The sequence below is a fragment of the Rattus norvegicus genome, chromosome 4 (assembly GCF_036323735.1).
Source record: "Rattus norvegicus strain BN/NHsdMcwi chromosome 4, GRCr8, whole genome shotgun sequence".
Lineage (NCBI taxonomy): Eukaryota > Metazoa > Chordata > Mammalia > Rodentia > Muridae > Rattus > Rattus norvegicus.
This window is the reverse complement of record NC_086022.1, coordinates 161,236,066-161,263,676: the sequence shown is the minus strand read 5'-3', so window position 1 is coordinate 161,263,676 and position 27,611 is coordinate 161,236,066. Positions and strand designations below refer to the sequence as shown.

The 27,611-nt window shown below is 48.9% G+C and overlaps 1 protein-coding gene across 2 annotated transcripts in view; it reads left to right on the top strand.

Moving 5' to 3' along the window:
- The first annotated feature begins 1,324 nt into the window (after nt 1–1,324).
- The window catches only part of Kcna6 (potassium voltage-gated channel subfamily A member 6), a 33,250-nt gene continuing 6,963 nt past the window's right edge, over nt 1,325–27,611 (top strand). Inside the window, exon 1 of one of the 2 annotated variants that reach the window (NM_023954.2) lies at nt 1,325–7,693. In NM_023954.2, coding sequence (NP_076444.1) covers nt 2,971–4,563 — 1,593 coding nt within the window. In that variant the 5' untranslated portion in view covers nt 1,325–2,970 and the 3' untranslated portion in view covers nt 4,564–7,693. Of the gene's footprint in view, nt 27,560–27,611 lie in introns of both variants that reach the window. The other variant, XM_063286664.1, reaches the window with a different exon arrangement.

Below are 27,611 nucleotides of genomic sequence, written 5' to 3'. Positions count from 1 at the left end.
GCCTGTGTCTTTCCTCTTCAGGGAGCTGGCACTTCTGAAGGTGTGATTCTTTAAAATTCATCCTTAATATATTCTTAGGAGGAACTATCTAGGCACAGGGAATGAGTCTGTTTCACAAAAGAACTAAAAACAGAAGTCTGATTCATGAATTCGCTAATGGCTTCTGCCTCCCAAGGGAACCTCCCTGTGTAAAATGAGAGCTTTCCAGGGGCTCAGCCTCACATCTGACTTGAAGGTAACCACAAATCTGCCTGTGGGATGGCAGGCAGTGACAGCCAGTTTAACAGGAGTATTCAAAAGGGTATCTTGCAGTCATGTTAGTGCCTGGCGCCTCTTCTAGAATAATGCAACTTCTTCCCTTGCTTTGTTTCATTGTTAGTGATCTCACCAACAACCGATTCCTGGAAGAGCGGCCATGAAAACAAGAGACCTGTAAAATGAGTAACTCTCGAAAAAACTTCAAAAACCAACCCCAAAGAATCACAGGCAAGGCAACTTGCAATCCAGGAAATACTCGTGGAGCATAGGACAAGGGTGGGAATGTGTCCCCTATACCGTGTTTGTTGTCGCTTTATTTTATTTTTTTTTCTTTTGAGTGGAGTAACTTCTGTGTGATGTCTAAATGGCTTAATTACATAGCCTGCAAATGGGAAAATTATCGACTGGGTAAATGCAGAACACTTGCTCTCTCACCCTTCACTGAACTGTGCAAGGCTAGGGGAAGAGTGGAGACCAAGGCAAATACAAGAGAGGCAGAGGCTGCTGCAGGTAGACCTGGGGAGGGACGGGCGAGAGCACAAGCAGCAGGGTTTGTTGAAGTCAGCATCATCTCCACTTGATTTCCTCCTTGCGGGTCCAGGAGCTCTTTCCTCCCCTGCCTCGTCCCTGTGCAAGCACCTGCTGTGGAAACTGCTATGGTTTTAAAACAGTCTGTGTATATCGTATGGCTAAGAACCCACGTGTGTATCTCATGGCTTGGGAGAATCTAAGGTGTCATTCCCACCCTTATCCTACGGACGCTCTTCCTTACGAGGAAGCAGCTGCACAGAAGCACTGGCCATTGGCAGCCAATCTGCTGTGGCCACAGGAAGTCAAGAGCGAGCAACCTGGATGTGGTAGTCTGAAACACTAAGATGTACCCTCTATGTGATCTAGGGAGGAAGCTCTCTAAAGTCTCTGGGAGAATGGATGGGAAATCTTCCTCGAATTCTAAGAGAGGCAGAGTATTTTGTCCCATCCAAATCCTACCAAATGAGTCTCGGTGGCCTAGAAAGGGAGGCTGTCATTCTGGTAAAGTGATTAAAATGTGTCTATTAGATGCTCATTAGATGGCTGTATTGTTTATTGACATTGTATTGTACCTCCTTTTTGTTTATCCTTCCCTCCCCTTTCTCGACATAGATAAATGTAAATTGCACAATCTTTTCTTTTTTTCTTTCCCCCCTAGGGAGGCTTGGAGCAAAGATTCCTGGCTGCCATTCCTTTATATAGTGTTTCTTCAGTAACATAGCCTCCTGGTGCTTTATCATGGAGATGATGGTGGATGTCTTCTGGACACCATGAGAGGACGGTTTCCTACTCACTGGGCATGAACAGGTTTTTCCTGCCCTCTTACTTTCACTATGCCTTGAAGGTGAGATTCGGCCTTGCCTTTCCAGGTTGTAGAAGTGAGAGTCTGTTGGGGAATTAACACTGGGACACAGCCGAGATGGAAAGCTCTCAAGACATTTAAAAATACTTCACCCCCCCCAACCCCCAGTAGAGGTTGAAACTGGCAAATGTGTCTTCGTGGATATAGAAAACATGGGTCCCCCGCCCGCCACCCCCCCAGTAAACAGCGTTTGAGGGGTCAGGTGCTGAGTATAGCTTATTGGGCAGGGTGTGTGGGGGGCTAGCGTGTGATTTCTTTTTTGATGAAATACACTGCGTAGGTCAGCCCGGTGAACAGAAATGAGAGGAGACGATTTGTGGAGGATGGAGTGGGTGTGTTATTAGGATACTGCGGCTTGGTTGGGGTGGGGGTGGGGGTGGGGGCGTGCGTGTGAATGTGAGAAAGCAAGAGGCATGCCAGGAGAGCGCGGGAAAGATTACCGGGAAGGCAAGTGTGCATCTCTCTCTCTCTCTCTCCAGCATCCAGGCTTGCTGCAGCCCCTAGCTGGGTAAGGGGTGTGATGTGAGAGTGGGGTGGGAGGGGGCAGCAGGCGGGGCCTGCCACGTCACTTGGAGAGTGTGTTAAGGAGGAAGGGCAGAGCTGAGAGCTGAGCCTGCTGCTGCTGTTGCTGCTGCTGCTGTTGCTGCTGCTTGCTGTTGCTGCTGCTGCTGGGGCTGCTGCGGGTGCGGGCAAGGATTGATGCGGTGGGGAGGTGGGTCTCTGCGCTCCGGCGCCCGGGCAGGCCCAGGGCGGTTCCGAGGCCTGTAGAACAGCTCCTGGGAAGAAGGTGGCGGCTGCAATCGCGACCTTGGCCAGACCTAGTTCGTGGTGGACGTAGGGCGGAGGCGGAGGCCGAGCCCGGGCAGGAGTCTTTGGCGAGCCAGAGGGAGGCGCATCTGGCGCTTCGGTACCAGCGGCAGCCTTGTGAGTCTTGTGAGGCTGGAGAAGCGCAGCAGGACCTGGTGAGAGCTAGCAAGTCTGGAGGGCGGACCTGTGGGTCCCGAGCCCAGTTTTAGGCACCACCGAGAGCTAAGCCAAGCGTCTTTTCGGGCAGCCAGTTTCACGCGCGCGACAGTTTGCGGGTTCCAGGCATCTCAGAAATCTTGAGCACGGAGGCGCGGCTACTGAGAGCCAGAGCCACATCCCAGACCTAGCCTGGCAGAGAGACCAGCTGCAGGGTTCACCGACCTAACCGCCAGGTCAGAGCACGGGCCCCACCCTAAAGGAGGGCGCAGCCGGAGCTGGGAAGCCGGTGCCGCGCTCCGGAGCTCGTGTCGTGGGCGCCGTCCTAGTGGCGGGGAGCGCACCGCCGAGGTGACATGAGATCGGAGAAATCCCTGACGCTGGCGGCGCCGGGGGAGGTCCGTGGGCCGGAGGGGGAGCAACAGGATGCGGGTGAGTTCCAGGAGGCCGAGGGCGGCGGCGGCTGCTGTAGTAGTGAGAGGCTGGTGATCAACATCTCTGGGCTGCGCTACGAGACGCAGCTGCGCACCTTGTCGCTGTTCCCTGACACGCTGCTAGGAGACCCTGGCCGCAGAGTCCGCTTCTTTGACCCCTTGAGGAATGAGTACTTCTTTGACCGCAACCGACCCAGCTTCGACGCTATCCTTTATTACTACCAGTCGGGGGGTCGCCTGCGCAGGCCGGTTAACGTGCCCCTTGACATCTTTATGGAAGAGATTCGCTTCTATCAGTTGGGAGATGAAGCCCTGGCGGCCTTCCGGGAGGATGAGGGTTGCCTGCCCGAAGGTGGTGAGGATGAGAAGCCACTCCCCTCCCAGCCTTTCCAGCGACAGGTCTGGCTCCTCTTTGAGTATCCGGAGAGTTCTGGGCCCGCCCGAGGCATTGCCATCGTCTCAGTGTTGGTCATCCTCATCTCCATTGTCATCTTTTGCCTGGAGACCTTGCCTCAGTTCCGTGCAGATGGGCGCGGTGGAAGCAACGAGGGGAGTGGGACCCGCATGTCCCCGGCCTCCAGGGGGAGCCACGAGGAGGAAGATGAAGACGAGGATTCCTATGCATTTCCTGGTAGCATTCCCTCTGGGGGGTTGGGGACCGGAGGAACTTCTTCATTTAGTACTCTCGGGGGTTCCTTCTTCACAGACCCCTTCTTCCTGGTGGAAACTCTGTGTATCGTCTGGTTCACCTTTGAGCTCCTGGTGCGCTTCTCTGCCTGTCCCAGCAAGGCGGCCTTCTTTCGCAATATCATGAACATCATTGACTTGGTGGCCATCTTCCCCTACTTTATCACCCTGGGCACCGAGCTAGTGCAACGTCACGAGCAGCAGCCTGTGAGTGGTGGCAGTGGTCAGAATGGGCAGCAGGCCATGTCCCTAGCCATCCTCAGGGTGATCCGCCTGGTCCGGGTGTTTCGGATCTTCAAGCTCTCCCGCCACTCCAAGGGGTTGCAGATCCTGGGTAAGACCTTGCAAGCATCCATGCGGGAGCTCGGGCTACTCATCTTCTTCCTCTTCATTGGAGTCATCCTCTTCTCCAGCGCTGTCTACTTCGCAGAGGCAGATGACGTTGACTCGCTCTTCCCTAGCATCCCAGATGCCTTTTGGTGGGCTGTGGTTACAATGACCACAGTAGGTTATGGGGACATGTACCCCATGACGGTGGGAGGCAAGATTGTGGGCTCACTGTGTGCCATTGCTGGGGTCCTCACCATTGCATTACCGGTACCGGTCATTGTCTCCAATTTCAACTACTTCTACCACCGAGAGACGGAGCAGGAGGAACAAGGCCAGTATACCCACGTCACTTGTGGGCAGCCTACACCGGACCTGAAGGCAACGGACAATGGGCTTGGCAAACCTGACTTTGCGGAGGCTTCACGGGAACGGCGGTCCAGCTACCTTCCAACTCCACATCGAGCTTATGCAGAGAAAAGGATGCTCACCGAGGTTTGATGGATGCGGGCAGGCCTGCAGGAAAACAGGAGCTCTGAGCAAGTCATCTCTCAGGCTTCCTTCTCATGCTCACTACTCCCGCCTTAGCTCCAGAGGACCTCGAACCCCCGCCCCGCCCCCTCCCGTACACAGTACACGGCATCCTGGACCAAATATCTGGACTATAGACTGTTGCTCGCTCCTCGCAGCATTCGAGGTTTCTCCATCTTAGTGACATTTTTGGAAATTTCAACGGTGCCACCCAATCATGCCCATCAGTCACGTGAATGAGATGCACATTTCTGACTGACCTTCCCTCAAGACTGAGTTCTCATGCCTGGGTCTTGTAATATCTCTAGGAATGGTGACACCAATAGAATAGGAAGCAGCTACACTCAGGTCCCTTCTTTAGAGTCCTTTGCTTTGGGTCATGCGCCTTCCTTAGCTTCTGGTCACGTGGTCACTGGCAGACTCTGGACTATGGAAGATTTCAGCTTGCCGTTTTGGTGCTCTCTCCAGCTTCTGGCTGGTAGAGCTATTAGCTGCCCGGCTTTGAAAGTTATCCACAGCTAAATTTGGATGGAATTAGAGAAAATACTACCCAACTGGATTATTTGAAGGACACGAGGGTCAGTTCTAGATCAATGGGGGCCAGTGGACCTCTCAGTTGTGATCTGTCACAGGAGACCACAGCAGGGGGGTCTACAGTAGACCTCACCACCCAGATTCCCTGACTCCCTTGAGCTTCCAAGAAGGCACCTTCTCAGAGCCAAGTTCTTTTTGTGTGCAAGCGCCTTGGTGTGAGGAGGAACTGGAAAACAGAACCACGGAGACAGGAGAAAAGCCTGACCAGAGCCGAAGGACTGGCTGGACCACACATCTGAAGCGAGGTGCCCCTTAGCAGAGACTGTCAACTTAGAACAGGCAGAGGGACCCTGCTGCAGTCAGCAGCCAATTCTCCGAGATTAGCCCAGATCTCTCTAAGGTATCCTCTTCCCTTCTCCCTGGGAACCTGACCTAGGATTGCAGATTGTTTTTATAAAGCAAACCTCAGCTCTAACCTACAGACAGGTGAGTTCACACATCGAATGCCAGCAGAGCTTTTCTCTTATGCTGCGGCAACAGCCTTTGGTTGGGAGCCAGGAAAGGGCACGGCTATGTTGTTGGCAGCCTCTGTTCTGCTGAGTCAAGCAAACGTTGGTCTGCTCTGCTCTTCCTTTGGAGCTGCATTCGGCCTGCTCTAACTGCTAAGGTAACTCGGTGGTTCCCACTTGGACCAAGCCATCTTCTACCATTGTGAAATCACTGCCACCCTCCCAGCTGCCCACTGCCCCCTCCCTCCCATAACATTGCCATTTAGTTTTGCCTTTGATAAACTGTGACACACTGTTCTCAGTTCTCATGGGTACAGTTCTGAAACTCAAAGGACTGTTAACATGTTTTTAATTTTATATTGATGCTTTAAAGTTCTTCAAAGAGAATGCTTTTTCAAAAGATTTTCCTGAAGAGCAACTTAGTAAGGAGAGTGACATTGATTACTGGCTTGAGAGGCCACTGTGGCTCCAGGGAGTGACAGATCACAGTCTGAGTTTTGCCACAGCTTTACAGGGTAACTCTGGTGTCACGGTCCCTCATTGTGCCTCAGTTTCTTCCACCCGTTAAATGAGAACATTAAAGTCTTCCCCTCCCTACCTCATGGGGGAATTATCAATAAACTCACCCAGGAAGGTGGGGAAGATGCTATGCAAGTGTATGAATTATAGTAATGGCTTTGAGTTTTCGTTCATTATACTGCCTGCCTATCTCTCAAAGGCAAGGCCTTTCCCCCAGAAATTTCCACTGTGGATCCAAAGCCTAAGACTAGGTCATTGTAGACCAACAGCTTTCTAAGTCTCTCCTTGGTATTTTGGGCTTGGGTCTTCATCCTTTCTTTCACCCTTCAGAATGGACTATATTCTTGTGGTAGACTTGGTGGCCAGAAGTCATTTCCTTGGAGGCTTGACTTCTCCAAGCCTGCAGCAGAGTAAAAGACTGAGATGTTTAAGACTCCGGAGATCTATTCCAAGGCCAGTAAGAAAGTATTTTGTTTCCAGTGATTTTAGTTGTTAGGAGCCCACCCCAGTGACCAAAGGGAGGCCCCCAGCTGAGGATGGATGAGGGGATATGTGTGCATGGATCTCTCTCTCTCTGTGTATATATTGTCACCCTCATCACTATCCCTGTCTTTATGCAAACATTGCCTTTTCAAGTCAGAACATGCCTGAAAGTAAAAGGTTTGTGGAGAGCCAGGCTCTCCAGGGACTCTGGTTGCTGTAGCAACCTTCCAGACTGTTCTCTCTACTGATTTGGGTATCAAGGGGGAACAGACTACATATCCCAGCTTCTCATATGGGAACACCTCCAATCTATCGATTTAGGCATTGGCAGAACTAAAGCAAGGACTCAGGACCTTTGACAACGTGGGGGAAGTAGATTCTCAACACTTCCTGCCTAGACATTTCTTCCTGGCTCTTTATCTGGTCACTGAAGCTGCCACATCTTACCCCGATTCTTCAGAAACTTGAATGCTTAGAAACTGCCCAACTCTGCCAACACCAATGTCAGGTTTTCAAAAGGAGACCTCAGAGAGGGGTACAAAAGGTCCTCTCCGTAGCAGTCAGACTGGGCCTTGAGGACACAGAGGACACCAGTCTGGGGTGTCATGGTATTCTCATCTCAGATGCAGGCTCTTCCCAGCTCTAAGAGAGATCGAGAAGAATGGAACTCCTCCCTCCCAGGGAGCAGCATTGCTCCTGACGAAAATTATGGAAGCGATTCTTAAGATGTCAGACAGAAACTGAGAGGCCGTGACTCAATCTAGCTTTTGTGAAGAGTTTTGTCCAGTGAGCTCTCCCTGCTTCTGAGCCTCCCTGTGGATGACGTAACCTTGGCATCCAGAGAGAACGTGTACCACCGTGTGCTGCCTCAGCAGCTGGAATAGCATCACAGCTGCCTGAGAAGGTGGGGTTCAAGCCATCTCAATGACTGACTTAAGCCAGTGGGGGCTCCCAGAGGACGCCCTAGGACTGCCAGTTTCTGCTTGGGATGAGGACATTCCTCCTGCCTAGCATCCTAGAGGAGCAAGGAACAGCTGGCCTTCCTTGCCTCTGAGGTAGGTCTCCCAACAGAGGTGTTTCATCCCTGATTCCTGAAAGGGTGGGGGAGGGGGAATGGGCTCAATGTCTGGGGAAAGCCCGGTTTTGGTGTCCATCTTTCCTGCTGCATGGCTCTGTCTGCCTTCATCTGATCTGTCCTCTCCTTTCCCACTCTCTCTCTCTCTCTCTCTCTCTCTCTCTCTCTCTCTCTCTCTCCTGCTTTTTCTTCATCTCTTCCCTGCAGTCTTCCTTTCCTTCCCACTTTGTCTTTTTCCTTCCCTGATTCTCTTCTGCCACCCCCCCCCCTTAAGCAGCATCTTCCTTTCATGAGTGTTTCTATCTCCTTTCTCCCCCTCCCCACACTTTTTGGCTTTGGGGAGCCTCTTCAGCGTTGCTGTGAGGACCGTACCTTGGACTACAGGATAGCTGTGACCTGGGATTATGCCAAGAAGGTTCCCTGTTCCCTTGTGTACCATTTCCCTTGCACAGTCTCTGTTCCTGGAGGGACTGCACTTACACAATCAGAGGAGATTCTATTCGGTTACTAAAATGTTTTCTGGAAATTTCTTGAGCATGAAAATGCTTGGACAAAAGAAGAAAGGTGGCAAGAGAAAAGAATGTGGTGAAAGACAGACAGACAGACAGACAGACAGACAGACAGACAGATGGGGAATTTGAATCTCGGATACTCAGCCATTTAGCCCTGGAGTATGTCCATCTCAGGGTCCTTCAACCTTAGGAGCTTTGTAGAGAGGTTGACATCAAAGAAATTGTAAAAATAGTAAAAGAGAGAAAATTAGAATAGCCCGGAGGAAGCCTTAACTTGAGGCAGGTCCCATAACTCCTCTGCACTCACGTGAAGGCTTCCTCAGCCTCCAGCTGGTCCCTTGTTGCTCAAGGCAGAGCAGGAAGAAAAGACACCATTCCTGGTGGGGTAAAGTAAAGGGGATGCTTCTTGGTGTGGGAGGCTAGGATTCAGGTTAGTCTATAGGCACAGTGAGTGGACTGTCCCTGCCCCAGAGCATAGGGTGAAGTCCTCTCTACATCAAGACATCGTGGTGGCCATCAGGACATACCAGGGTCAACATAGGCTGTTAAACCAGCACTAGAGAACTTTCAAGGGTGACGTAACTGTTCTAAAACAGATGTATTGATAATCATATGATTCAGGTGAGGGAGATAGGACTCTAATAGCTCAAGTCCTTTTCTGGGACAAAGGTCTGGTTTTATAAATCAAAAGGATAGACCGTGAATGCTATCTGAATCAGAGTGACAGTTCTTTTTCTTCTGCTACATGGGCATACTTCAGATCTATCCTGTAGCTGTTCCTTGCAGCTGTCACAAAATACCAAGAAGTGGTGTGTGTGTGTGTGTGTGTGTGTGTGTGTGTGTGTGTATCGTGTCCATGTGTCCATATGTATGTGTGTGTTTATTTGTGTGTATGGTGTCTGTGAGGGCTCTGTGAAGTATATGTATGTATGTCTGTGGTGTGATGTGGGTGACAGGATGTATGTGATGTGTGTGGCATGTGCGTATTTGTTGTCTGCAGTATGTGGTATATGTAATGTGTGTGTTGTCTAGTATGTGTGGTGTGTGAGGTAGGTATCTTTGTGATTGTAGTGTCTCTTTGGGGTGTGTGCATGTGTGTCTGTGGTGTATGATGTATATATGTTGTGTGTGTTGTATATATGTGTGTGTGGTATGTGTCTATGGTGTCTTTGGGGGCTGTATGTATGTGTGTTGGTGGTGTGTGTGTTATGTGTATCTGTGTTGTGTGTGTGATATATATATATATGGGTGTGTGTATGTGTGTGTGTGGTTTCTGTGTGGGTGGGGGTGTGTCTGTAGGGGCATGGATACAGGGGTATGGTGTATGTGTGTGTTTTTGTGTGTATGTGGTGTAAGTGTGTGAGGTGTCTGTGAGGTATGTGTGTATGTGTGGTATGTGTATGTTTGTGGTGTGTACTTGGCATGTGTGGGATGTGTGTATGTGGGTCTGTTGTGGTGTTTTATTTTGACTGTAAGTTTTCATGAGATGTACATGCTTAGTGTTTCTCTGAAGACCCACCAGGCCATTCTTTGGTGAGCAGGCACTGTATGCGTCATAGTACACAGGAGTAGGGTCAAGGACTTGCTCAAGGACTTCATATTTCCTTTCTGAACAAAGCAACCCTATAATGCTCCCCAAGCCACCAAATCCTTGCATCTGTAAGCATCCAGATCTAAATGTAGTTATTCTTCACCCTCTTCCTCTCTTCCCTGACGTCATCGTTAACCCTTTTTAGCTCTGTGTGATGGGAGCTGGCAGTCCCTTAGGCTTTGACTAAACTAAGGTAGTCAGAGTTAATCATAGCTTTCATATTGTCTACAAGAGCTCGTCCTGGTGTCCCTTTGGAATCCTGATGCCCACAGGGCCTTGTCCTTCTCCCTCTGGTCTTTCCCCTCCACATGACACCTCTCATTCTCCGCTAGTCTTTTGCACTCACTTCTCTGAGGCAGGCTTTGCTGGCGGCACTATTTCTCTCACCTTGCATCTCTCTCTAAATGCCAAGAAAGGTTCCATTCCCAGGAGATGCCATGCTCCCTGAACTGTCTGGCTGCAACTGCTGCCTTAGCTCTGATTGGTCTTGACTGCGTGTTATTGCCTGAGGAAGGAAAGTGTGTTCTCCTTCTGATGTGTCATGGTCGCTTACGGGAGGAAGAGGAATTCATGCGTTCAGCTGTAGGAGTCACTGCCCGAGTCCCTTTTAGACTCCTCTGCTCAGACACCTCATGGCAGAATGAGGCCTGGAGCCCAGGGCTTTGGAGGGAGGACACATATTGCCAGACACAGGCCACTGGGATGTGGACAGATGGGCGCCTGCTTCTCATGCTGTTACTTTCCTGCTCTGGGCTCGAGGGCCTCATGGGATTGGAGACTGTGATGTTTTCGTGTTTCTTCACTCTGAACTGGAGAGAGTGGTTCCTCTGGCCTCTCTGCTCCCTCTTTGTCCTCATGCCCTTGTTTACAAAGCTCCTACAGAGGGGGTAGAGCCGCCATTTACAGGTTATGGTGGGTTATTCCTACACGATACTGACTCATTCACAGTATAAAGGGGAAAGAGACCCACTAGTCAGAAACTCGATGTTAATGATGGTCTAACCTTGACCTCTTTGGGGCCTACCCTGCTCAGGTTTATGACTTTTTTTTAAAAATAACTCCAATTCCATCACTGATAGTATAGAGAGAATTTCCCTGAGTCAAAGCCACAGACCCATGTGTTCAATTGTAAGATGTGCTTTCCTCAGCCCCCCTAGCTTTGTCCAATGCAGACGCCTGCCCTTAGAAACCATCCTGGAACCTTAGGGCCGTCTGCTGCTGGCTGTAGAGTGCATTCAGACCTGGGCCCTTTGGTGAAGGCAACGCTGACATTTCGAAAGGAAATTGCAGCCACTCAGTCTGCCGGTTGTGGCTGCTATTTTTGACATGCTTGCTGTTCTCTGGGGCTTAACCACCGCTGTCTCCTGGAGACAGCCAGGTCTCGGCAGCAGAGCCGTGCTCTGAGAGAGCACACAGTATGACTGGCGTGCAGCTGTAAGCATCTGCAGAGATCTGGCTGAGCTCTTGTACCCTTGCCCGAGAAAGCTGAAGGTGCTCTGGGTCCTCCCAAGGGACAGGAATCCCGTCAGTTCTTGTCATTTAGAATCTTCTGGAAACTGGCTGGGGCTCTTTGGTGGGCTTTAGAACAGTGATTCTTAACCTTCCCAACGCTGCGACCTTTTAACACAATTCCTCAGGTTATGGTGACCCCCTCCCCCCAAATCATTTCTGTTACTACTTTATTACCGTAGTTTTGCTACTGTTATAAATTGTAATGTAAATATCTGTGTTTTCTGGTGGTCTTAGGTGACCTCTGTGAAAGGGTCCTTTGAGTACCCCAAAAGGGGGTCACCATCCACAGGTTGAGAATCACTGGTTTAGAACAAAGTGGTAATGAGCCAGGGGTTCAGGTTTAAATCCCTCCCTGCTGTGCGACGCCAGGAAGTATGAAGCTGTCCCACAACTCAGTTTCCATTCCCGTTTCATGGGGAGTAGTAAAATCGATCTGATAGGGCTATTCTTAGGACTGAATGAATTAATACATGAAAAGTGTTTAAAAGATCAGTCTCTATTTAAAGATTGAATATTTGGGGTCTGGAGGGATAGTTCGGCAGTTAAGAGTAGTACTGGTTGTTCTTCCAACAGACCTAGGTTTAATTCCTAGAGCCCACATAGTGATTCACAGCTCTTACTCCAGTTCTGGTGGATCCAACATCCTTTTCTGGTTTCTGCAGGCACTAAAGATGCACATGGACATACATGCAGGCGACTCACCCTATATGCATAAAATAACTAAAAAATTAAACATCAATAATTTTGATGATACTTTTAGATAATGAAACAAGATAGGTAGATAGGCAGGCAGGCAGGCAGGCAGGCAAGCAGTTGAATTGTCCTCTTTGGTAGCAAGAGAAACTGAGGCGAGAGGGGTTATGACCCATGCAAAGGCTCATACATGCCTGTGAGTCACTGCCAATGTTATAGGGCAGAAGGTGTGCCCGGGCGTTTCTGGTGCTGAGTGAGAAAAGCACGGTTGTGTTTCCTGACTGCATAGGTTTTGATTTGCCCACCAGTGTGTCTCCAATAAGAAAGCTGCAGGTGTTAGTGCTTTTTCTTCAGCTCGGAAAGCCCATGAGCTCTGTCTACGTATCTGCGTCTTCTTATGCGTCTCCACCTCGGTCTACATCTGTATCCTTGTGCACCTGCTTCTTCATCTCTCTGTGTCTGTCTGCATCTGCACCCGTGTCTCCATCGGTTTCTGTCTATCTGAGCACGGGCATGTGCATCTATGCCTGCATGTGTTACTGCATTCTCTGCCTGTGTCCCTCTGCATCTGGATCTGCACCCGTGTCTTCATCTCTGCATCGGCGACCGCACCTCTGCGTCCATCTGCATGTACATCTGCACACACATCTTCACCTCTGTCTGCATTTCCTGCTGCACTCTGCCCGCACCTGCACCTCCATTTGTCTCTGCATCTGCATCTGTGTCTGTCTGCACTGGCTGCACCTCTGTCTGTATGAATCTGTGTCTATACGCACCTGCATCTGAATCTCTGTCTGCATTTGCTACTGCACGTCTATCTGTCTGCATCAGATATTGTATCTCTGGCTATATCCGTCTGCATTGGTATCTGCACGTGCATCTGCTCACTTCCTTCTCTGTCTGCGTCTGTATTGGCACCTGCATCTGTGTCTCTGCCTGCATCTGCTTCTGTATCTAAACATGCGCTTGGATCTCCGTCTGTGTCTTTATCTACATCTGGAACTGCACCTGCGTCTGTGTCTGCATCTACACCCACAGCTGCGCCTGCACCTGTGTGGTCAGTGTCTCCATCTACTACATCTGCCTCTGTCTACATGCCCACATCTCCCTGTTCACTCACCTTAGATATGGAACGTCTTCCTTTTGAGCCCCTTGTTACTATGATCACAAGTCCACCCATCTGCACCACACATTTGTTCCCCAGCCACCCTCAGGCTCCCTGACCATACTCTGCTCTGCTGTTTGGCAGTCTTTAGCATCCATCTCTAAGACACGCTCCGGCGTCTCTGCCTTCCTTTAAGGTGGAGCACACAGGGGCTGGCAGCTGCAGCTGCAACAAGCTGGCTTCCATTTGCCTGCTCCGTTTGGGAGCTTTAGCTCTCCTTGGAGGTCACACACAGCCTAGGATGTTCTGCCTACTGCCAACTCGTTCCCTCCATCCCTGCACCTTCTCATGAGGGATCCAGCCTAGAGCAAGGGTGTGCGTACACCTGTCCTTCTGTTTTCGCATTAAGAGCTGCATGGGTCGTTTGCCTTCCAAGTTGAACCCGAGTCTGCACCTCTTTTAATTTCACCAAGCTTCTGTTTGACAGCTGCAAAACAAGGGAGCTAATACCAGTAGCTCCTCAAGGTAGCAAGATGAGGCCCAGACACCGCCACCTCTAACTAGTTGAGGGGCCCTCAGTGACATCGAGTGAGAGGCTGAATTGGGGGTGCAGGCAGGCCACCGGCATCCTCAAAGAAAGACAGCATCCCTGCTGACTACAACCATTTCAATGGACTCGGATATGTATATACGCATATACGCATATATGTAAACACATATATGTATATATTCTGGATAGCTCTTGGTTGTACCAGAAGGCTGTTTGCCTAGAGGAATCACAGCAGAATTTCTTAAAATAATTTTCCCTAGGATGTGATCTCATATACAGAAATGTGTGGATGTATCTTGGAAGACTGGGGTGGGTAAAATAGCCTTTCTAAAAAGCAAGTTTGTTTCTAACTAAACCCAGACTAAGGCCTCTTCCTTTCCCTTCCCGAGCTGCACAAGGAACAGTTCCAAAGGTTTGCAGATTGATGGGGTGTGAGAGCTGAAAGGGGGTGGTAAGCATCTCAAGTAAGAAAGAGGAACCGGACACAGAGAGTCTAAAGGGTTAAGTTCAACACTGCAAGACCCTGGGGCAGGGCTGATTGCAGGACTCCTGTTTGTTTATCTGATCCCAGCATTTTTCCAATGGAAACCGAAGGACTACGTGAACTTAGACAGAAGTGAATAAACTGTTCCTTCCCACCCAGCCATACTGTTTGGCAGAGTGGCCCATGGGAACACAGTGGTGTGATTTTGAATCTTATCTTTCCTTTCTGCATCCCTGGCAAGTTTGGCTTGGGAACCAGCATCTGACAGTTGCTTTCTGTGCTCGACGGGTTAGATAGTGTTGCCCTGGGAAGACCACCCTTATTCAGCACTGAGCAGGGAGGCTGAGAGTTGGCTTCAGCAGCCCCACCTTGGGCTTCCACTCTTCCCTGTTGAGAGTTTTTTTAATCTTTAAGGTTAGTGTTTTCTGTTTAATCTAGTGACTAGAGTGAAGGAAATTGTCAGAGATGGGGGATCTGGAAAATAGAGCTTTTTTTTTTTTTTTCGGAGCTGGGGGCCGAACCCAGGGCCTTGCGCTTGCTAGGCAAGCGCTCTACCACTGAGCTAAATTCCAAACCCCGAAAATGAGAGCTTTTAAGAGAAGCCACTTTGGGGGATGAAGGAAGGAATGGAAAACACGAGCATCTTATCCAGGACTGTGAGCGATTATCTGCTGAAGCCCTGGGAGGCAGAAACCAGCGTTTAGTTGCTTCCCTGTGCTCTTTGCTCTGAACTCGGGGAAGAAGGAGGGGGGTGTTCTTGTTGAGTTACAGATGTCCTTCATAAATCACAGGATCATTGTGGGGTGGGGGGAAAACAAAGCTTCCAGAAGCCATGGTGGCTGAACTATAAATCAGAGCGGCTCTGAGCTGCTTTAAGGTAATTTGGCTTTACTTTTTTCTTTACTGTAAAGAAAAAAGTCTGGAAACCCAGAGAAGATAGTTTGTGTTGGCCACCGAAGCCTGCTGTCTGTGCTTCATGACAGAGTCTGTTTACCTACGAGCCCACCTTTGTGGACCAGTAGGAGACCAGCACATTGCCCTGAATGCGGTGTCTGTTAAATTTATCCACTCACGCATTCATTTACTTCCCCCACACGTATCCTTCTGGTACTTGATGTTAGGGGACTGCAGACGTTCCAAAGAGCCACTGTGGGGTGTCTACTCCTTATGAGTGCTCCTACTGTGTGGCCTTTTCTTTATGGTCCAGCTGCGACATAACTTCAAGAAATGGCACTTTACACACAGGTCTGGAGTTTTGGTGTCTTTCTTTTGAAAGACAAGACGTCTGACTTCGTAGGTCCAGTGTTCAGCTTACTAGCTACCTGGGAGGAGCTGCGACTTCAATGACGTCTTCAAAGTTTTCACTACTTCCCAGTGCTGTCCCGAGAGCATTAGATGCAAGCTGTAAGAGCTGGGTGTCCTGTGAGCGTCCAGTCCCAGCACTTGGGGAGCAGAGGCAGGAGGGTCAGGGACAAAGGCATCCTCATATGAATTTAAGTTCAGCCTTCACTATGAAAGACCCGGTCTCAAAAACTAAAGCAAACAAAACAAAACAAAACAAAACAAAACAACAACAACACAGATGAACAAAACCCCAGGGGCTGTCTGGGGAGGTGGCCCAATTGGTGAAATGTCTGTTACTGAAGTACGAGAATCTGAATTCAGTCCTCAGCATCCACATTAGAAAATACCTAATGCAGGAGTGGATGCTGTAATCCCAGAGCTAGGGGCAGAGACAAGAGCATCCCCAGGGCTTGTAGGCACACTGTCCTGGGCGAATTAAAGAGCTCCAGGCTCATGGAGAGACCCTGTCTCAAAAACTGAAGTGAAGAGTGACTGAGAAAGATACTTGGCACTGACATCTGGTCTGTACACACACACACACACACACACACACACACACACACACACAGAGTCTCTCACACACACATACACTCACATACACATGCACACATACACACATACACACATATACACGCACAAACACACACACACTCACACACATACACACACATACACAGATTCACACACACAGACTCACACACACACAGACACACACACAGACACACACATATACACACATACACATGCACACATACACACATACACACATACACACACATACACACGCACACATATATACATATACACATACACACGTACACACACACAGACACACACAGACACTCACACACACAGACTCTCATATACACACAGACTCTCACACACACATACACACACACACATACACACACATATACCCACATATACACACACACACACATACACACGCACACATATATACATATACACATACACACGTACACACACACACACACACACACACACACACACACACACACACACTCCAAAGCTATAGGGCAGGTAAAAAACAAAAACCAAAACCAAAAAAAAAAAAAAAAACCAAGACAGTGCTTGGTCATTTCATCTTTGAGAGTTGCTTTCCATTTGCAGGAAGTCAGGGTGTAAGAACCCACCATTCCATTCCCGCTGCTCAAGACAGACATGGATTAAGAACAGGGACTCAGAAGTGAGAGTGTGTAGATTTCTGAGATGAAGGTTGGCACTTGGTACCCACCTACACTGTTCTCTGTGTGACGTCATGCTAACCCCTGGCTGCTCACTTGCCTCTCTGCCTAGGATGTCTGCAGTTGCCTTTCACTATGTCCTGTTTTTGAATATGAGATGTCCCTATAGGCCTTTATAGTGCATGCTTCGTCCTCGGCAGGTGGGGTGAACTTGAGGAGGTGGAGCTCAGGAAGGCTGGAGGAAGTAAGTCACTTGGGGGATGTGTTTGAAAGTGTATCTATCTGTGCTGCTACAGTGTTCAGTGTTCTGTGCTACAAGGTATATCGCAGCCCCAGTCCCTTTTTTTCTGTTTGCTTCCTGTGCATCACAAGGTAAAACCATTTCTGGGCCATCCAATCCTTTCTATCCAAGTGCAGGAGGCCAAGCACCCACAGTCTGAGGCTTCTGAAACTGTGAGCCGAAATGATTTTATTCCTTCTTTGGACTATTCTCACGAATGTGACTAATACAAGCTTTCTGGTGAACCCTCCTGGTTTGAAATTTGTTGCTCAGACATTAAATGGCTGCAGGGTTGTAACTGTCCCAGCATAAGCACCTCAAGAGGGAGGCAAAGGCTCTCCTCATTTTCTTGCTTTATCTATAATTTTACTAAAATGATTCAGGCCTGGAATTGAAAAGGACAGTTGAGGCCAGAGTCAGTCAGCATTAAAGCCTTAAAATTCTGAGAGGAACTGACACATCAAAGTCATCTTTCCTCAGGGACATCTTTTGTTCCTGAAAGTCAGGAAAATATCTACCTCCTGTAGAAGGGCAGAAGTTAGACCAGGCTGATATAAAATAAAATCCACCCTGAGCCATCATTCAGTATGTATGTGCCTCAGTTTCCCCAGTAGGTATGTGTTGGCTAATTTCTGTCAACCTGACAGAAGCTAGAGTCTGGGGAGATGGAACCTCAACTGAGAAGTTGCCTCGTCAGATTGGCCTGTAGGCAAGCCTTGATTGACAGTTGATGTGGGAGGGGCCAGTTCCCTAGGAGCAGTACCATCCCTGGACAAGTGGTTGTAAGAAAGCAGGCTGACTGAGCCATGAGATCAAGCCTGTAAGCAGCACTCCTTCATGCCTTGTGATTCAGTTCCTGCCTTCAGGTTCCTACCTTCAGTTCCTGCCACAATTCCCCTCATAATGGACTGTAAGCTGAAATAAATCCTTTCCTCCTCAAGTTGCTTTTGGTTGTGGTGTTTATCACGGTAACAGAAAATGGACTAGGACAACATGTATGTGTGTGTGTGTCTGTGTGTGTGTGTGTGTGTGTGAAAAGTTGTTGGTGTAGAATAGAACTATTTTCTTATTGGAACTAAGTTTTACTGGAAGCGGGCCATAAAAAAATTTAAAAATTTAAAAATTGACCTAAAAACATTCAGTCATTAGAACTAGGAAGTAGAAGTGACTACCATATTCACAACCCTAATACCTCCCTCCACTGCAACCAAAGGAAATGCCAGCTGTAGCCATACAGATCCGAGAGTCTTTTCTCCCAGTGGAGAAACAAGGGGGCATGTGTGCTTTAGAATGGGGACTCAGAATTCAGACTCCCAAGGTGACACCTTTGCAGATGTGCAGCATGCCGTTTCTCACCACCGGGGACATGCTGGGTGAGAATGCCATCCTGACACAAATGCCTTTGACAGTGAAGGCAGAGGATGAAGTGTGCATACCTTGGAACAAGTTAGGGCTGGACACTGCCAGCTGCATTCTGTGAACTGTGTGATGTTGGGAGAGTTAGGAGGAGTTTAGGAAGAGTTTTTCCTCTTCTGTGAAACTGAGTGACTGATAGAAGTCTTATGTAGAATTATGGGAGGTCTTGTTAACTGGTCATGTCTGGCACACAGGAAGCTTGGCATGCAGCAAACATTCGTCGGTAACATGTAGTTACTCTCTCTCTCTCTCTTATTACTTCATATATTTTCATGCTTTCGTGCACAGTCATCGAACACTTGGTTCTAACATGAATGCCTTATGTGAGGCTTTAACATCCTTTTAGAGAAAACTGCTTCCGTACTGAAAAATGCCACAGACTCAGATAAGTTCCTGAGGAAGAATGTGAATGACAAGCTGCTGAGGTCACACTTCCCATAGGACTGGGGATTAGCTGAGTGTAGACAGGTCACATGATCAGTGCACTCCGTACCTGACATCTGGCTGCTCTTGCTGGGTAGAGTAACTGTGTTGATTGAGGGCACAGGTAAGGTGCTTCCTGCTGCAACAGCAGGTTCATGAATGTGCCTTTAATGATGTGTGTGAGGTCAGCATTCTTCGCCGGGATTACAAGTCAGTGGAAACTATGACTTGGTTCGCAGATAAAGCATCTGCTCTATATACAGCCGCCAGGACTGTCTTTAATTTGCAAGTAAGTCAGCTGAGCTCAGTGACACATAGAAAGACAAACTTACATGAAACAGTCAGGAAGGAAGAGACTTTGAGTCATGCACAAGGCACAAGCCAACAATCACAGGTACTCAAGAGTCTGAAGTAGAAAGATCAAAAGTTCAAGGCCCGCCTGGGTTACAGAATGAGTTTAAAGCCAATCTGGGCTACAGAATGAGTTTAAGGCCAGCCAGGGCTCTTTAGAGGCCCCGTGCCAAAAGTATCATGAGGGTTGGGGTTGTAGCTCATTTTTAAACCACTCAAACCTCATGAAGGAGGTTTTAGGCTCAATACAGGTGCTGCGGGACAGCAAGAATGGGGAGAGACTGAGGAAGAGGGAGAATGGATGGGAAGGGGGGAAGAGAGAAGGGGAGGGGAGACTGTGAATGTCAAAGTCTTAGGGTCCTCCGCTCCACTCTACAGTTTTCTAATGGTGCCATGCATCTTCTGAAGACTCACGGGAGAATAGACTCAAGTGCTAGCTCCTTGGTGTAGTTCTTGTCTGAAATTCCTGGTCTTTGCTGTTTCCCCCATGTCCCAGTCACACCCCACCTGCCGTACCTTAAATTTCTTTTCTCCTGTTTGGTCCTTTCCTTAGACGGATGCTCAGCCAATCAAGTGAGCCAGAGCAGCTCATCTCAGAGTTACCTGGCTGTGCAGAACGTGCCATCCTACATGGCATCCCATGTGAATAGCACCTCCAGGCACTGGCTTCCGAGACAGTGCCTCGGGGAGGCACACATTGCATGTAAACACAAGTGACATGCCCTGAGAAGCCCTGTAGCAATTAAACACTTCTTAATTCTTTTATCTGGTGTTTTGCCAAGTCAGTTTGTACTGCAGTGTCCCCACCCTCCTTTTGTCTTGGAGGAAATTGTATTCGCAACTCGTGGAAAAGTATACCCCAAGCAGCCTATCGAGAAACTTATGGAGAATGGAAGGCCCTTTGCTCTATTGCCTTTGGGCCACGGGAACACTAACCATAAGTTTTCACATGGTCCACTTTTTAGCTGCTGGTCAGTCCTCTTAAAGGTGTCTGCTACAGTTTGCCTTCCATGCTAAGGCAAAAGGAGAGAGGACCAGCTACTCTTGCCTGTTGGTGCTGTGGTAATTGCTCCTTTTCTGAATTCCCCGAACCTTGAAAGAGTTTCTGATATTTAGTTACTCTGATCCTTAAATCCAGAAATAGTCAGGTCAGATGGGAATCAAATGTCATCTTGGATCTCCCCACTGTGTTACCTTCAGGAAGTCACTTGCTGTTCATCTAGAAAGTACTGGCCATGGACATGAGCCTTATCCTCTGGCCTGTGGTCTTGACCTGTGATGTGAAATGGTCGGAGTCGATGACTGGGTTCCTGCTTGAAAATTCTGTGGATGCTCGAGCACCTTCACTGGAGGCACAGCTGCCTCTTTGCACACCCAGTAGGGCATGGTTGCTAAGCAGTTGTCACTGGAGAAAAAGAGATGAGCTTGCTGCAATCACAACTTCACAGAGTGCGATTTGTATTCCACAGCTTATATACCCTATGCCAGCTTCTTATTTTATAGACAAAGAGCATAGAACATACCATTGAAAAATATGTTGAGCAGGTTATACGAGACAGTTTGAAGAGAGACGTGCTCCATCCCTCCATCCCACCCCTTCTTCCCATCCACTCCCTCATCTCTTCTTTATTTCCTTTTTGCTTCTCTCAGAAGAGGTCTATCTTAGCTATTAAGTCTTTCCAGACCATTCTTTCTATTTCGATGCTGCAAAATAAACACTCATTGCTTTTTGGCTGTGTCACACACCTTGGCATTGTGATTGGAAAAATGTTGGGCATGGAAAGGCTTTTCTATATTAAGGAGAAGCAGGGGATGCAAACCAGCCAGATGCTAAGCAGCATCTTGGCTTTTGGAAAGGAGCCCACAGCAGGGGTTGGGGAGAGAGATCGGTACAATGCACTGGTATCCTTAAAGTCAGAACTTGTTCTCTATTCATAGAAGAGTACTCCACAGGCATTGTGTTGTGTGGCATGCAGTGGCTCTAGGGTAGAACCCAGCTTCGCTTAGGAAGCTTCAGGTTGGACCCCGTTCTACCCTGTCCTGCCATTCTTTGATATTCATTCATCATTCTTGGCTCCTGTTGCCCTTTCAGCTTGCAAGGGTAGGACCTCGCAGTGTAGAAAACTTGGGTGGGTGACCTAATTTCATTTCTGGTGCTAAGTTAAAATACCCCAACAAAAGCAACGTAGGGGAGAAAAGTGTTATTTTAGCTCATGATTCCATGTTATAGTCCATTATTGCAGGGAAATCAAGGCAGCAACTACTTAAGACAGCTGGTCGCATCCTTGCCCAGCCAAGGGCAGAGAGAAATGAATGGAAGCATGCCTACTGCTCAGCTAGCCTTTTCCTCCCTTATACTCTTCAGGATTCCCTTGCCTAGGGAATGGTGTTGCCCACAATGGGCTGAGTCTTTCTACATCAATTAACCATCAAGACGTTCTCCCATAGACGTATCTATTGGCTAACCTCATCCAGATAATTCCTTATTAAGACCCTCTTCCAAGGTAGTTTCAGAGTGTGTCGAGTTGACAATTAAGAGTAACCAGCACAGTAGGCTTCTAAATTGCTGCTTTACTTGGATCGTGTTGCCAAACCAAACATTTTGAATTTTGACTCTATTCATTACAAGAAGCAATCCAATCCAAACAGTAAATAGCTCCAGAGTCCCACAACCAAGACACTGAGGTAGACACGGAGATTTTCATCTAGCCCAGCCACCCCTGCATTTGTTTCACTGCAGCAGTCATATATCATATCATTTAAAAGGCATCTTAATCCAGATATGGTGGGTACAACACCTGCAATCTCAGCACCTAGCAGGTAGAGGCAGGAGGATCAGGAGTTCAAAGTCATCTTTGACTACATCGTGAACTCAGGACTAGCCTGGGCAAATCGAGACACATCATAAAAAATAAGGAAATTTAGAAAAAGAAAAATTATTTTATCAAAAAAAAATACACTAGAGGGGCTGGAGAGATGTCCCAGCAGTTAAAAGCACTTGCTCTTCCAGAGGACCCATGTTTGGTTTCCAGTACCCAGACTGGGCCACTCACAAGCATCTGTAACTCCGGGTCCAGGGAATCTGAGACCTTTACCCTCTGCAGGCACCCGCATGCATGTGCACATACCCACACGTGGACTGATACACCCACCCATAATTAAATACTTTTAAAAATATCTTTAAAATTACAGTACAAATTAAATAAAAACAACTCATCCTGTGGAAGCTCTCGGTGACAGTGGGACAAACATGCTGAGTCAGGACACTCAGTATGGATATTTTCTCCCACATAAGACTCTCTCCTTAGGCTCTCCGGGGTCAAGTATTTGGGCAGATGAAGTCATTTTCTAGGCCCCGGCTTTCCCCATCTGGAATAAGCAAACACGTGCTGTGTTCCTTGTGTACCCCATCTTATCTGCCCAGTTGCCCACCATTCACCCATTTCATACTGGGAAGAAAGGTGGTGGGACTTTGACCTAGATAGTCAGCCACTGTAGTCCCTCGTTCAAGTACTAAGCTAATGTCACCCCTGCGAGTTGGAAGAACTGAACTGAACAGCCTCAGGGATGCCTGGCAGGACCACATCCGTGTTTCTCAGGAACACAGTTGTCAATAGGAGTTCGTAGGCTTTTATCTCTTTTCCATCTTTCCATTGTGGTATTTGATGATGATGATGATGATGGTGGTGGTGGTGGTGGTGGTGATGGTGATGATGGTGGTGGTGGTGGTGTTGATGATGGTGGTGGTGGTGGTGGTGGTGATGATGGTGGTGGTGGTGGTGGTGATGATGGTGGTGGTGGTGATGGTGATGATGGTGGTGGTGGTGTGTGTGTGTGTGTGTGTGTGTGTGTGTGTGTACCTGTGTGTTTACATACTCCAGTGAATGAAGCAGAGCATCAGGGAAAGTGTGACACAAGCATCCTCAAACAAGCTATTGACAGAATGCTAGAACTACTTGGGAAATTGAGGCAGACAGACACCAAACGAGGGCTTAGAGGTGCTCTTGGATCGGCTACCACAGCTCATTCGCACTCCCTTCTGTCGGAATCTTCCCTCATTCTTTGCCTGGGCGGTCTGTCGCTCTGTTCGAGGAGGAGGAGCAGGAGTAACTCTGCCCCCAGAGCACACAGCTGTAGGTGGCACTGGAGGGTATGGTTTTCCACCCAGCAGGCGAGGTTCTGAAGACCTTCCCTGAGATACAGCTCCCCTGCTCCTATTACCCGCTGAATGTGTTCTCTTGGGATCAAAGAGGCACAGATGCCAACACCCACGGACACTCAGGCACCCCTACACCGTTCTTTAAATGTAGATCATACTTGTTAGTATTTTTCAGAGAACAATGACAAGAAAAAGTCTCTGACGACTCTGTTCTGAGGAATCATACCCCTAAGTGTCTGCGATGGGAATTTGGGTGAGTCAACAGATGGAAGTCACGGGGGACAGAGCAGCTCTGGGAGAGGTCTGAGGTGCTGCCAGCTAGATACACGTGCCTGCCTCACATCAAGACACTGGTAGATTGGGAAGGCCCCAGAAAATGGCTCTCCACCCTCACTGAGCACCAGGCTCTCCCTTTCTGCCCTTTTGCTGTCTACCAAGCTGGACTTACATAATTGACCCAGAGTGGTGTCTAGGTACGGGATTTAAAAAACTTTTCAGGAGACGGGTATGAGACTCTAGAATCTACCAACAGCTAGAGAAATTTCGGTGGTGACAACGTCACACCTTTACATTGAATGGTGCTTCTTGTGTAATTTTTTTTTTAATGGCGGGCTACCATAACAATCTATGAGAACCAGCAGGGCAGGCAACATCATGATTGTCCTGGAAGAGGCAGACCCAGTTGCCCAAGATGACACAGCATTACCTTTCATTAGCAGCACCCTGCCAGACGCCATTCATCCATCCACTTGTCTGTTCAGGGTGTGTAGTTATTGGGAGTGATGAAGCTTAAACCCAGGGCCCCATGACATGCTCTTGAGCTACAGCCGGAGCCCTTGTGAAAGGGGTCGTCTCCTACCCCTCAGAGTAGTCCACAGTGAGACAACCGTAGCCTCCGTCACTGCCTCTTCTGCCTCTGCCCCCACCCCTGGTCCTCACACAGCCTCCCTGTGGGCCAGCATCTGCGCCACCTCCCGCATGCTCTCCTACAGCACAGTTAGCGAACGGCACTGATGGGCAGCCTGGCAGCCCACATCATGTTAACTCCAGTGCTCTGACAACAGTCTCAGACTCCCAGCTCTCAGGTGAAGCCCCTTTCCCTGCTGATACGCTAGAAATTCCATCACCTCGACAGTTCCAGGGGAGTCCCATCTACAATGAAACAGCCCCGCCACTGTGTCCTGTCTTCCCCCATCACGAGCTTGGATCCACCTTGAGAGTGTCCCTCATCCCTGTGTCCACTACCCACCTCTCCAGAAGCCCCATAGATCATCCCAGTCCTTCATGTGAGGCTACTGTGTACAGTTGGAGTCACTGGAACCGGGAGTTCCCCGTTTGAGGTGAATCCCACCAGGGATACCCAGAAGCCATGCTCACCCCCCCACACCTCCACCCCCAGCTGGGCACCAATTATGGGTTCCACCTCTCTCCCCCCGACTCCAACCAAGGGCTATCTTCCTCTCTTTTTTCTCCTCCAAACCTCTTTTCCCTTGGCCAGACTAGGCAGTGTCCTGGAGAAGCTCCCAGCTGCTGCAGGCTTCTGCTTGGGGCTCCTGCAGCAGATCCTGGGATGCTCAGGAGGAGGGCGGAGGTGGAGTTTGCTCTTTGGCAATGCAGGTGGGCCTTGCAGTACCTCTGCTGCACAGGGCAGAGGACCAAGACTGCGGCGACCATCCCCTCCCTGTACCTGTGAAACGCAGCTTTGTTCCCAAGCAGAAGCCACTGTCAGCAGATTCCTGCACCGGGGCTTGCGCACTGTGGGTTGGCACAGAGGACAGTGGTGTCCTCAGTGACTTCTGATCCCCAGTTCCAGCTTTCAGGAAAAGCTCACTCGGTTAGCAGTGCCGCCCTGACTCTTGTGTCTCTCCTCTTACACAACAGTCCCCTGTGTAGCTGTGACTTCTGCTGGGTAGGAAGATTTGGAGAGAGGGGAGAGGAGGAGGGAAAAAGGCTAACTCTCCTTTCCTGAGCGAAGGAAGAGGCAGACAGGCAGGCAGAGTGGTTCCTGAAGATGCCTGAGGGACAGAAAAGCTGGCTTGGTAACTCTTTACCTATCAGAGTGACCCGGAGACCTTCATAGCAAGCCCCTCCTAGCCCATCACCCACAAGGGTGAGCCCCGGGCAGGCAGGCTGGCACTTCTGGACTCACCCCAATAGTGGTTCTGTTATTAATGAGCTTGAGTCAGTCTGTGCCTCTTTCTAAGACCATTAGTGGCTATCGAAGGTCCAGGCTGGTCAGTCTGTGGGAGAGATAGATTTCATCCATGCCACAGGTGCCTGGAGGGATCTGATCCATACTCTCTGCTTTACTTTGGTATACAGTTGAGAAAAAGAATTGAGGAGCTGAGAGATGGCTTAAGTGTACCAAGCCTCCACGGCTGCCTACGGACAGCTGATACGTAACAGAGGTGGGTCTTGGAGTCCAAATGGCTCATTCACACATTCTCTTGACTAAGAGGTAATGCACCAGCTTAGACTTCGAAGAAATGACCCTACCTAGGTGCTGTGTGAGGCATAGTGGAAATTGCACAAGTCCCTGAATCTGCTGGCTTAGTTCTGTCCTGGCCTCTCCCTTGGTGACATTGGGACCTTGGGTGATTTCCTATGCCTTTTAATCTCTTTTGAACTTAAAAATGGGGGAACTATAAGGCTCGGTGGTAGATTGTGTGCTGGGTGAACCACTGGGTTCCATTTCCAGCTTTACTACATCTCTCCAAAATAAATAAAACAAGAGACCTTCTTCTTGCCGTATTTCATACTGAAGGGCGGGGTGTTCTGATGCAGATGAGTAGGGTTACCACATAATCTGGGCTCCGCAGTAGAAAGGCTTCTCAATACAATATAGTACTCTCCATCCCAAAGCTTCATTCTGAATCTGGTGTGGTTTTAAAATGATAAAATGCTCCCACAGTGGCAGTTTGAAGTTGCTTGTGGTCACTCTGACCCCTGGGGCACTGCTATGTCAGGGAGCTGTTGGCTGCTTCTGACAATGGCTTTGTTCTCTCTCTCTCTCTCTCTCTCTCTCTCTCTCTCTCTCTCTCTCTCTCTCTCTCTCTCTCATTGTGTGTGCATATGTGGAGGCCAGCAGACAACCCCATGCCATTCCTTTGGGAGGTTGTCCATTTTGTTTTTTGAGATAAGATTTCTCATTGGCCTGGAGCTTGCCAAGTAGTCTAGACAGCTAGGCCAGTGAGGCCAGCCATCTCCTGTATCTCGTCTCTGTTTTCTCAGGACTGGGATTATAAGCCCACATCATTAGGCTTGGCCTTATTTTCCAAATACGAGTTCTGAGGGTTGACTTCAGGTCTTCACACTCGCAAGTCACTTCACTGACTGAGCTCTCTTCTCAGCCTTGAAACCCTTTCTTTTTTTTTTTCTTCTTTTCTTTTTTTCAGAGCTGGGGACTGAGCCCAGGGCCTTGCGCTTGCTAGGCAAGTGCTCTACCACTGAGCTAAATCCCCAACCCCTTGAAACCCTTTCAAAACAAACCAACAGGAGGACATAAAAAAAATCTCATCTGTAATGATGACTCTGCAGGAAAGGCAGCTCCTAGACTGGGCAATGTATCTGTCAGCTTATGCTGTGTAACTCATACATCCAAGCTAAAGGCTTTAAAACAGCAACTGTTGATTTTCAGTTCCCTTTGGGAGTAAGACAGCAATGAGAAAGGCTAGAGGTCTGTGGATGTGGTAGCTGTGTGTGGCCAGCTTTGGAGAGAGGTGGTTGGGTGGTCCAGGGGTCAGGAGGTGAATTTTACCACCAACACTGGTGAAAATAGCAAGCAATCTGACTGTGGGGGTGATTTTGAGGTTGTTTACAAATTTATTGTGGATGATGTATTCGTGGATTGGCTGAGCTGGGGCCTCCTTTCTTGTCACACTCCCCTGGCACCAGCAGACGGGACTGTTACAGTAACCCAGGGATACAGTTCCAGGCTTGCACTTGCCAGGGCCCATGGATGGAAAGGCCATTGTGTGGGCTCTGCAGCCTGGAATGGAAAAAAACCTTTGGGGTACTGCTCTGCTGAGTTGAAGACACTTTCTCCAAGAGTTCTCTAGAGTGGACAGCATTCATGATAGTCTGAAAAATAGGCATGGGGCATGCAGGGGGAGGGAGGGGAGCTTCTCATCATTTGACAGAAACCATGGATATATAGTCTTCACTTCATTTCCTTGGGTCAAGCTAAAATTCTCTTGGCCAGTACCAGAAGACCTTTCTCAGGTGACTTGGATCCCTCTCTCTCTCTCTCTCTCTCTCTCTCTCTCTCTCTCTC